Genomic DNA, 12,405 nt, shown 5'->3' with positions numbered 1-12,405 from the left:
ATAATTTAGTATAACTGAATAGAATTACATGGTAGCATATGATTTTTGTATTTCAATTATTAATAATAATTACTATTCTATAAGCATACTTATGATGAAAGAATTAACTGCAAATTAAGTAGTATACTTAATAATACCTGATATTTATGCAAGCAATATATATGGTTCCATTATAAAATTCATAGGTTTCATTTAACCAAAAGGGTTCTCTTTTATCACCCATTATCCCTTGAAGGAATTAAAGTTAGGATATTTCTACAGGGACTTTCAAGTCAAAAGTGGTAAAACTACTGTGTCACCATAACTACTAACTTTCTATGACTTCTCTAACATTATATAGAGCAATAAAATTAAAGATGTGTGATAAGACATATTAAATAATCCAATTGGAAGACAAAAATGTCTTTCATTTCCTTATGCATAGAGTAGCAAATATGAACCTCTCATCTGTGGACTAGAAGGTTATCTCCTTTACCTCCTGCCAATACTACCAGCAAGAGCGCACTTGCTTCTATCTACCTGAGTACATGCACCCAGAGTGCGTGTTGTAAAATGCTAAAGGAGGTCCAACTTGATTGGAACAAAGCATTAACAGACGCTCTTAACTCCTAACTTCATTTCATTGTAGACTAACATTTAATGCCTTAGAGCCTGAATACATAAAATCTTCAAAAAGAACAGGTGTTGCATGGAAATTAACGTTACAAATTGACAAAAGTAAATATAGTTTTATTTTGACAATAAAAAATTCTACAAAACAGTTATAGAGTGAACCATCACTTCATCAATTTATCATATGTTAAAGTCTACATAAGAAGTGCTCGGTAAAGGAGCTTTTTCAGAATCTACATAACCCTCCGTATAACTATTTATTCAGGACTCATAGCAAGCTAACATAAGCTCAAAAGAGTATCTTTGGAAAAAGAGAAAAGCTCATATAAAATATATCAGACTTTGTCAAAATTTCAATGATTGTTTAATTCAGAAGAATATTAAATTATAGATTTCAATAATTATTTAATTCAGAAAAATATTAAATTATAGATTAGCCACAACTACAAATGTAACAGTGCACATGATTTTATAATTTATGAATTACCAAACACAAATTTAAATATAACTTATATAAATTTATATTATAGTCACATTTTTTAAAATCGTGAAGTTCCCATTTAAACAGACAAATCCCATGTGTTTGGGTTTTACTTTTTTTTTTTTTTTTTTTTTTTTTTTTTTTTTTTTTGCAGTACTGAGGATTGAACTCAGGACCCTGTGCTTGCCAAGCAAGCACTTATTCTACTGAGTTATCTCCCCAGGCCCTGGATTTTAATAAATATTCCAAGTAAATTAGAAACCGCTTACCTAAGCTGGCTGTCTGCATTCGCTAATTCAACTTTGTAAGGAACAAGGTTTCCTGGTTCTTCAAATTCCTCTTCGTAAGGCTTATTAAATGTATTTTACACAATATTAATACATTCAATACTTTATTATATGTTAAATAGGTAAAGGCGATATTTATGGTACTTTATCTTAACAAATAGTAGCGTGACTGCTGTGGTTGTATCTCCTAATGTCCGAGCATTACAAGAACTAACCAAATTCAACTGTGTCTTCAGGGCGTGTGATTGTCACTCCACTTGTCACAAAAATTATCACAAGAGCCAACAATAACAACTGATACCTTACTACTAGTCAAGTAGATTAGTGACTAAGAGGGTTTTTTCTCTGACTTGCGTATCAAGTTTATTCTATGCATCAACCATTTAATGAATAGGTCATGTGTGTATCTGTGTATGTTTTTGACTGTGAATATGTTCAATACCTCAAAATTATACAGGGAAAAAACCACAAATGTTTCTAAGCAGAACAGCATGGTGACCAAAAAAAGAGCAGCATTTCATTTAAGAGGTAGTTTCTGCATTTTCCTCATTTTCTGTGGCACCCACAGCGAAAGAAACCTCAAGCAGTGGTACATACAGCTGCTGGAGGACTGGAAAAGTCAGACATACGGTGACTTTGTCCGACCCTCGGCAGTGGTGGGCACCGATGTGTGCACACCACAGCAGGCTGCCTGTTATCACTGAAAGCTCTAAGAGTCTTACCATCACTGGCCTGCAGCTACGGCTCTGGCTGCCTCTGGCTTTAGATAACTGCCGTGATATGTGCTAGGGGTTCAGGCTCAAATTGCAGCAAACTCCTTCTTAATTCTTAAGTGCAATGTCTTTCTTTAAGTAGAAAATATTAAAGAACATTCAGGAAAATATATTTGATCTTAATTATTACTGAATGGATCCTATGAAACAAGGTTGTACTTTATTTGGCAAACTCCATCAAAACATAAGCTAACTGAACATCAAAATATATTCCACAAATTAACAGAAGGAAATGTTTTCTCACCTCTAATACTGCATGACTCTAAAAACAGAACAATATACATTTAGGTCACAAATTCAGTGTCTACATTAAAAGTGTACTGTTCTGCTTTTTAGCACTATGTTTAAATTCAAACACATTAATTTTCTTTTAATGGTCCCATTGTAAAAGAAATCTTCTTAACAATAACATTTATAGGAAATTGTATACTCTGGATTTTCTCTTAGTTACAGAATGTAAATAGTCATTATTCACTTACCTCATCTAATTCTGTTATCTGTAGAGATGGTTCAGGTCTCTCTACCTTTAATTCTTCTACAGGCAGGAAAAGGGTTGGGTATTGTACTTTGGCCTCCTCGACTAGAAAATAAAGTTAGAAAATAATGCCATCAAAGGCTATCCATTACCTGATTATTTTCTTAAAATAATATTACCAATATTACTCATACAAGAAAATACTATCCATTTCCCTGGTTCAGTTAAACGCACAATGCCTTGGCATTCAATTTTTAATTAACACTATTTTAAATTAGAGGCAAAGTAAATCTAGAGAATGGGAAGACAGTATGTACGATATTGATTGGGATATAAAGGGTTACACACTCAGCTTGAGAATGAAACCTTGAAGAGTACCAAAAGCAGATTGTAGTCAATAATTTTGCTATACACAATTTTAAATAAACTCTCCTTGAGGAGAGTTTTAAGGGCTCTCCTCAAGGCTGAGCTCACCATCACTATCGCCATCGTTTCCATTCTGGAGGCCTTGGGTCCCACTGCTAGCTTCACGTGGGTGCACGGACGTGTCAGGAAGCAGGCTCAGATGCTGCTCCTGTGGAGTTCTGTAAAGCAAGAAAGACATAATTAAAAAATTGAGATACATTATCTGTTGAATATAATCTTGATTTATCTGTTGTACAAGTGAGTATACAAAATTAATGATGAAATCATAACTGTGCATCTAATTCACAGGAGAAAATGATTATGTCACAAAATCTTAATGGATTTAAAAACTTTGCAAGTCAACTGGGCATCATACAAGATTTTAAATTACATATCCTACTGTTCTTTGCTTAAGATGAAAATCAAAGTGAAGATAGACGTCAGTGTTCTCTCAGAAGCCACATGGAGTCCAGGAGAAATAACATGCTGTTTCAAATGCTAATTTACAAGTTTGTGTTTTATCTTACAACCTTTGCATTATCATGATGAGCTCCAAGGGAACTTGAAGACATTTGTTTATACCTCCACCATATCAGCTGCATAATAAAATAGGCCACCATGACATACTAAGGTGCTCTGGCTGTGACTTCTACTATATAATTAATAGTGAGGAGAAATGCAACCCATTTCAGATGGAGTCCATGAAGTGCAAGGAATGTCTGAGGACAAGGTGTGTGTTTGGCTCCTGATGGCACTCCCAGATTACTAGGGAAAGAGGTTACATTTAATCAATGATATAAATAGCTACACATGCTGTTTAGGCAAGGTGAGTTCATGCAGGCCCAGATGAAAAAACAGCTCATCTTAATGATATTCGTTGTTAATATCAATCCAAAACTTATAATGTACCAGACCTTGCTCTAATTTTGGTACATTAAATTTTAATAGAAACTATTAAGTAAGCACAAGTCTTATCTTAATTTTGCAGATAATAAAATCAAGACCAAGCAAAGGTAACCCCCCTTGTTCGAAGTCATTCAGGGAGCAAATGCATAAGAGGAATCTGAATGCAAGCAGTCTGTCCCCCAAGCCAGGGAGGCACGAAACTGTGGCACAGTTCAGGAAGTCTTTGGCTGTGTGTATTTCCTAATAGATGGAACGGATCTATGCGATAAAGTCAGAATACTTATGTAGACTTAAATTTATGCTTTAAATAAATATAAAATTTAAGGGGGGATAGCTCACTTGTCTAAGTGCCTGCCTGGTAAGTGCAAGGACCTGAGCTCGATCCCTAGTACCACACGCCGCGCAGGCCCCAGAACCCAGGGCTCACCGTGCCAGCCCGAAACGGGGCGTGGTGGTGCATGCCTGTAATTCAGCTCTATATCAAATGAATTAATTAAATTTATGCTTTAACAAACTTAAGAGTGACATCTAAGAATCTATAAAGTCAAATGTAAGTGACATCTGGTCACCAAACTGCCATCTAGTTTGTCCTGGGTCTGCTGTTTTAGTAACTCAGCATACACGTGATCAACTGTGCTGTTACTCAGACTACTTTTCTTTATGACAAATTAAAGCATTTCTCTAATTTGGAGTAAAGCCCCTCTACCAAAGATTTACAGAATATGTTTCCTGGAGTACTGGAGTTTAAAGGGTCCTATATATTATGTAGTCTAAACTCAGTATTTTATAGAACTTATAGCACAAAATTTCAAGTGATGTAATTTTCCATTTGAACAAACAAAATTGGATAATAAATGAACTCAGTCTAGGTTATGGATATTTGGACTTGGGTACTGAATTCTTATTAAGTCCTGCCAAATAAAAAAGTTTGTTTCATCTCACCATATTTCTCTTTCTTAAAATTTAGAAGATATTTGTTGGGTATTGATTAACACAGTTGGGTAAACATGTACTAAGCAATTCCGAGCCTGTGCTGTGACTCAGTGTCAGGCAGGCTGTCTACATTACAGTGGCCGATCAAGCAATAGCACGAAGTCTCATGCCCACTCTGAAAGACATTACTTTTAGGTCAGTTCTGAGTTAAGTCCAGGAATCAGTAGTGTAAAGACTTGTCCCAGGTGTTTCCATGAGCAGTGTTATATGCAATAAAGAGAGAAGGGGAGACAGATATCAAGCAACTGTCCATAAAATTCCAAATCTATATTTTCTATTTTTTGATTATTTATTTATTTATTTATTTATTTAATTGGTGCAGGGTCTCACTATGCAGCTCCAACTCATAGTGATCCTCCTGCCTCAGACTCCCCAGCACTGACATTACAGGTAGTGCCACCACAGCCAGTCCAAGGTCAGCACTCCATGTGGTACTAGGGATCAAACTAGGGTCCTGGTGCTTGCCAGACAGGCATTTAGACTGCTGAGCTCTCTCCTCAAGCCCCAAGTCTCTATTTCCATGAAATTTGCCAGGTTTAAAAATTTCTCGAAAGTATAGAAATAAGGTGTACAAAACTTTCACATTGCCCCAAATAACTGGATTTCCTTCTATTTTAAGTTTGAATAATATTTGTGTGTGCTTGGATGTGGGTGAGGGATGATTTCAGCCTGTTCATGGGCACTTACGTATTTTCTTGGCTAAGAAATCAGTAAATTAAGTCATAAATTAAACAAGCCAGATATACAATTACTATGTTGTTTAAAGAAAATCTAAGACCAGAGTTAACCAAAGTCTGAGCAAGATAAAAAGTTCTACAATCAGGAAGCAAAGATCACCTAGATGTACCCTTGAACCACAGCTTTCACCAAAATGAAAGAAGCATATTGATTGTCTACAGTTACATTTCCTTATGAGTTCATGTTTTGGCATCTTTTAGCCTGTTGGACTGGAGGTTCAGCTGACATTATATGTAATTTATAGGTTTTCAAATTATATTTCACTAAGGATGGGATGAGGAAGATCTACCATTGCGCATATAGTGTGTACAGTTAAAATATATTAAAAAAATAGTATCCACATTAACAAAAAGGCACTAGGGTATATATGTACAAGCCTTTTATAAAACAGGACAATAAACAAACAGGAAATCATGGTCCTGACTATCAACATGGGAAACTTTTCTGAAGCACAGCATCCAAAGTGCAGGGTAAACTTGGGATTTGTACACAAGTTGAAAAAGACTAACATCTATGATAATTTAATCTATAATCAAACATCAATACTCAAAAAATTGTTAAAAATGAAGCTTTGAGGCAGGGTATAGGATGGGAGCCTGAGATCCCAAGTACTTAGCAAGCTAAAAGAAGAGGATCACTTGAAGCTGACAGGCTCAGACAAGCTGGAAACATAAGAAGACCCCAGCTCAAAGTAAACAAGCACATGCAAATAAATATCCACAGTCAAAAAGGTTACAAACGTTCCTTCTTGTTAGAAAAAGATGTAAGTACCAAGTATAAATTAGTAAGTACTAAGTATAACTCAGGACTCAATATACCAGTGATGAGAGCTTCTTAGATGAGTCCAATTACAATGATGGTGGCCATTTAATTTTGAAAGTTCTGTTTCCTTTATTGTATAAGAGCCTCAGCATGATATAATATTAAAAGGTATCCACAAGTGATAGAAGACTTTGGAATTGCATCTATGTATTAACTGCTAAACTATAAAGAGCCAATTAACAACCCTACACTGCTGAGTTTGAAACATTAAAAAGAGCTATGGACATCATATTTTAAAATAGATACTGATAGCCAGGGTGTTAGTTACAGAGGAATAACCAAAGTAGTAACTGAACTAACTTAAAATCCTACCACATATATTATATAGAAACATGATTACATATACTTATTTAATTGGCAAACAAAAGGCAAAAACATTGAAAGTTCCAGATGAATCAGTAGTAACTGCAACTCTCACACACTGCTGAAGGAAATAGAAATGGAACAGTCACTACAGTTTGGTATCTTCTTTAAAGGTGACCACACACTTACCATGTAACCCACCATTCTAGTCCTACATGTCTGTGCAGAGGATTACAAGCACATATAAAAATATATCTATACATTTTTCTACCTACCAATCAATAATATATGAAAAATACATAGTTATGAAGCCTAGTTGTAATTATTCCAAACTAGAAACCAACAGGAGGTACTTCAGGATAAGAAGAGAACAACCAGGCACAATGATAAAACTCTACTGGAAGTCAAGGTAGACATTATACACATTGTCCACCCTTACAGTTACCTTATGGGTTTCATATGTTCTTTGATCTATTAGTCTTGTAACTGTGCATATGAAAATTAACTTTATAAGGTTTTATGGATCTGATAGTAGAAAAATAAAAGGGAATAAAGAGGAAAACAGAATTGAATGAGTTATATGTATATTCTAAATCTCCACAGTAAGTGTAATCATTATATACTGCAACTAGGTACTACTAAAATGAAAAAAAAACATTCCACAATAAACACGAATGGCTATTGATTTGTATAAGAGCATACATAAAAATTAGAAGCATTTTACTAAATGAAGGGCCCAAAATGCTGCACAGTGAAAGATTTCATTTATGCGACCTTCAGAAGAAGGCAAATTTATTAAGGATAGAAGGCACATTAAAGCTTGACATTGGTTGGGGGAAGGAAAGTTGACTAACAAAGTAAAAGCACATGAGAGTGTTGGAGGTGATGATCCTGCTTAGTTTGGTATTGTGATGGACACATGACTCTTCGCACCAGTAAAAACCAGTAAAAACCCACAGAATTTACCCCTTAAATTCACTCAAAATTCTAAAATTATAATATGAGCAGAAACCAAGGAAAGGAATAAACACCCTAAGAAGGTTCAAAAGAAATGATGTTATGAGCTATACTGCAGAACAAGGTCTCAATTGGACACTACAAGCTAACAACAAAAGCCACTACACATGAACACTGTGATTGGAAATTTCATTTCTCACAATGTTTTTATTAATTTTGAAGCCTATCTATCTACCTATACCTGACTACTTACATCTAGCTCTATCTCAGTTAACAAACTGATGATCACAGATGATTAAAACCAAGATTTTTGCAGGTGAAAGGTAATTCAAGTAAATGAAGGGAATATGCTAAAGGAACCGTGCAATGCTCATTTGATAGCAGAACTATCAGTGGAAACTCATATTGTTTACACAGACGCCAGAACTGTTAGGTGGAAAAGTAAGTTTAGACATTTATTTACTCAGGGCTTGATCAAGGTACTAAAAGAAGTCTGATTTGTGACACGGAACACAGTGGTACACACACAGTGCCCAGATCTTGTTTTGTGAATACCGTTCTCCAATAAGAGGAATCAGAAATGTTTGAAGTTGTGATTCCTAGGCTGGGACAAGAAAATCCAGTGCAAGAAAAACAAGGAGATATTTATTCAAAGCAAGCCAATAAAAAACAAACACAGAATAATAAAAACTAGTCAAAGAACAGAGGAGTCAACCTCAGAGAGCCCTTAATGGCCAAAGTGGAGACAATTTCACTCATATATTAGATATTCACCACAAAAATAAATATCCATGTGTTTACTTAAATAAGCCAACTAATAAGCCAGTACAAGCATCTTCTTTGAGGACCGCAGAAAATCATCACTGGGGCAGGAGAGTAATAACTGCTGTGGCAACAATCTACTCACTAAAGCTAGAATCAAAAGAAAACACAGTGTTTGTGTCATTCAAATGCACCTTCTAAAATATAACTTTTAAATATTTTTTAACTTTTAAATATTAATTGTAAAGGGAAAGCAATAGCTCTACATTGGAAGACCTTGGCGAGCACCTCCTGAATTGCAGGATCAAGGTGAAAGCATGGGTAATAAGAGGATTAACATGCTCATCCCAAAATTTTATGCACTAAGGAAACATCCTCTCTTTGGTCATCTTCCTCAAAGCACACGACTTTTATCTAACTTAAAACAATCAGCTTGGTCCACATTTAGTGCATTGTATGAAAAAATCTGTCCAGTACTTTTCAAATGTTATGGTCATGAAAAACAACAAAGACTGGAGAACACCAAAGAATGTAGTGGATTAGGACATAGATGGGTGACAAAAAAAAAAATAAGATCCTGGGTCAGATTCTGGAGCAAGATGAGAATATATGTGAAAGCACTGATAAAATTCAATAAATTCAGTAGATAAGTCAATATTTGGCTAATGTTGACTTATTTATTCTCATAAATTCACCTTTATTGTGTAAGATGCATTACTAAGAAAAGCTGAAAAATTAACATGCATAAATTCTATATTTTTTATATTCTTCTGTATCTTATTTCAAATTAAAAGAAAATAAATCTGCCACATTAGATTCAGTTGAAGGGGGAAGATGGTGCAAATATTAATCTATTGAACAGAAACTTCTGAAGTGGACTTTTTTGTTGTTGTTTTTGTATTTTAGGGAAGGGTCTAAAGGGTGTTCAGGGTCTCACTACTAGATCAGAATTGTAATGATCTGCCTGTTTACAGCCTCCCAAGAGCTGGGATTATAGGTGCGCACTACCACTCCCAGTCTCAATTGCTGTCTCAGCAAGCCCTGGGGGCCTAACCGGCGCGGCAGGCCCAGGAATTGAACCCCAGGCCCCTGCGCCTGCTTGCAGGTACTTTAATCCGCAGAACTATTTGGCTAGCCCTGAAGTGGACTAACTTTTAAAAGTTTAAAATGTATTATAGACAAGAGAAATTAGACTTACTCATGTGGATATAATGGGTACAATTGCAACCAAGAAACTGGATGGAGATCACACAAAACTCACTGGGAGAAATGATGTGAAGACAGAATGGGCCAGGTCAGGAGATGGCTCTGAGTGAAGGTGAAAAAAGGGCCGGATGACCACTCCTCAGATGCCTTCTAGAGCTCTCTTGCTCCCCTCGCTCCTCCACTGATGGCCTAGAGCTTGTATCATCCATCAGCATCACAGAGGGAACAAACAGAAGTTCAACAACACCAAACCTTAGGCTCCATTTTCAGTCTTACTAAAGAATTTGTATTTTCTCACATTCTCTAGGCAATTGGAAAGCATAAAGTGTGAACTTCTCTAAAACTGAGTTTATCACCTTTAAATGTACCTACAAGGAGCAAATTCCCAGATAGCTCAGCTGATTAAAGCACTTGCTTAGGTAGATGAAGGAACTGGGGTTCAATCCCCAGCATGCCGTGCCAGTCCCGCCCCTGTAGCATGCTGAGAGAGCAATTGAGACTGGGCGTGATGGTGCGCACCTGTAATCCTAGTGGTTGGGAGTCTGAAAACAGGAGGATCACTACGAGTCTGGTCTGTGTAGTGGGACTCTGTAGACCCTGTACTAAATGTATTAAAATAAAAAAGACTATAACTTGTGCTCATTTTTAATTTTAATTTTAACATTTTAATAATTTTGAAAACAATTTATATAATAGTTGTCTTTAGATGAAGCACATTTGATTACTATCGCTCAATTTATCAAGATAAGGTCCAATTAACAGTAGGTTGTCAATTATTTAAGTTAATATGGCAGTATAATTCATAATAGAAAAAAATCTGGAAGCATTCTACACGTCCACTGTCTCAGTTACTCTTCCCTCTTCTGGGACAAAAGAACTGACACCCAAAGTTAAGTAAGTAAAGATTTATTTAGCTCACAGTTAGTGGAGGTTTCAGTCCATACTCAGCTGGCTCCAAGGCAGGATGGCACATACCAGACAGCAGTAATTCATGGGGGCAGCAAAGGCAAAGAGCAAGAAGGAGGGGCAGCAGCTGCAGCTTCTAGCAAGTCTCTCTTCTTCACATCTTTATGCAGATTATCTCCCCAAGGGCACCTATATCCATAATCCCAGCATGGGTCCAAGAATCAATCACAAACTCCAAAATCCACCCCATGACTACATGAGGCTCCGGGGGGACAGCTAGACACAAACCATAACATCCACCAACAAATAAATGGATAAAGAAAACATAGTTTTTATATACGCAGTGAACAACTGCTCTGCTATAAAGAAAGATAAATTTGAATCATCTTTAGGATGACAAGTGATTTGTCAGATTATAATATTAAGTAAAATAAATCAGATACACCAGCTTAAACAACACATGGTTTATCTTATGTAATAAACCCAAAACAAATAAAGAGAAAAACAAAAGATAGATAATAGGAAACCAAGGTAGACTTTTGCAAATAGGATAGTGAATAAAAGATGGAAAGAGAGGAGGGGACGTAAAAATAAGATGTGTTATATACATGTAACAGACCCCATGATGCATGTAATTATATGTACTGTAAACATGTACTGATAAAGATAAAAATGTTAAAAAGTTTAGGATAATGTAAAATCTTAACAGCTCTTCAAAGTGATCTATTTATTGTACTGCTTATTATTATTCTTAAATTTGATGCTATATTTATGTCTTTTTCTCAAAAACAAAACTCCATTTCTCAAGACAATTCTAAATTACTGAAGCATCACAATAATAAATTTAAGTAAAATTCTTATTGGAATCATAGAAGCTTCAGATAGAGTTAATATTAATTTCAGATTATGTATGCAAATAAAAACATGAAATTGTTGCAGAGAGACATGTCCGACAAAGAATATAAGATATTTACATTTCTTTATGATAATACTAAAATTTCACAATATACCTCCTGTGTTTTTTAAGCCATAATTTTTCCATGTAGGAGAGACTACTGTCTTCTTTAAATTCAATGCTTATAGGTTCTCTCCAAATTTTCAAGTTAGTTTGCACCTCACATTCTTCCAATGAATCTAGGAAAAAAAATGTGCATAATTAATGTAATGAGGTATAAAACTTACCCTGTCTTCTCTGAAGATACAGAATCCATCACTGCTAAATGTCCTTTGACTTTACATATAAAAGTAATAAGTTTATTTTGAAGTAATTTTATAGTGGTAAATATTTTTGATGCATTAAATGACTTTCCATTTTTGTTCAAAAACACCTTGATAAGAAAGGATCTCATGATGCCCCAGTTTTGTTTCAAAGCAACTAGTTCTTTTGAGTGGAAAAAAGAAATACTGTGCAGGCCATTCACAGTACCGTGCGCACACACAAACACACACATGTGCATTATAGTCACTGTCAATAATATTTATGCATTCTGAGAAAAGGAAAATAAAGTGGAGTGGCACCTGGAGTAGACATCTGTGCTTAATAAATTTAATCTACACAGTAATTAATGTCTATATACTTAGGTTATTTCTGCTAGTCTACCAAAGTAAAGTCACTCTTCAGAACTGTTGGTTGGATTCTGTTTTATCACCTGGTGGCAGACTCACAGGTCTTTTTTGTTGTTGTTCTATGTCATAAATAATTTTATAAAGTTTCTTTTGTATATATGTATAATGAAAAGTAAAATATTTACAAACATATGAACAAAACACAACAAATGC

The 12,405-nt window shown here is 35.3% G+C and overlaps 1 protein-coding gene across 1 annotated transcript in view; it reads right to left on the bottom strand.

The window, feature by feature from the left end:
• The window catches only part of Zbbx (zinc finger B-box domain containing), a 147,842-nt gene that overhangs the window by 57,538 nt on the left and 77,899 nt on the right, over positions 1-12,405 (bottom strand). Inside the window, exons 10-13 of the mRNA XM_023717811.1 lie at positions 11,637-11,760; positions 3,103-3,212; positions 2,633-2,733; positions 1,363-1,442 (exon numbers count right to left, since the gene is read on the bottom strand). Of these exons, the coding sequence (XP_023573579.1) occupies positions 1,363-1,442; positions 2,633-2,733; positions 3,103-3,212; positions 11,637-11,760 (415 nt within the window). The remainder of the gene's footprint in view (positions 1-1,362; positions 1,443-2,632; positions 2,734-3,102; positions 3,213-11,636; positions 11,761-12,405) is intronic.

Source organism: Octodon degus, unplaced genomic scaffold (genome assembly GCF_000260255.1).
Source record: "Octodon degus isolate 3935 unplaced genomic scaffold, OctDeg1.0 scaffold00055, whole genome shotgun sequence".
Taxonomy (NCBI): domain Eukaryota; kingdom Metazoa; phylum Chordata; class Mammalia; order Rodentia; family Octodontidae; genus Octodon; species Octodon degus.
This window is presented reverse-complemented; position numbering and strand designations above follow the sequence as displayed.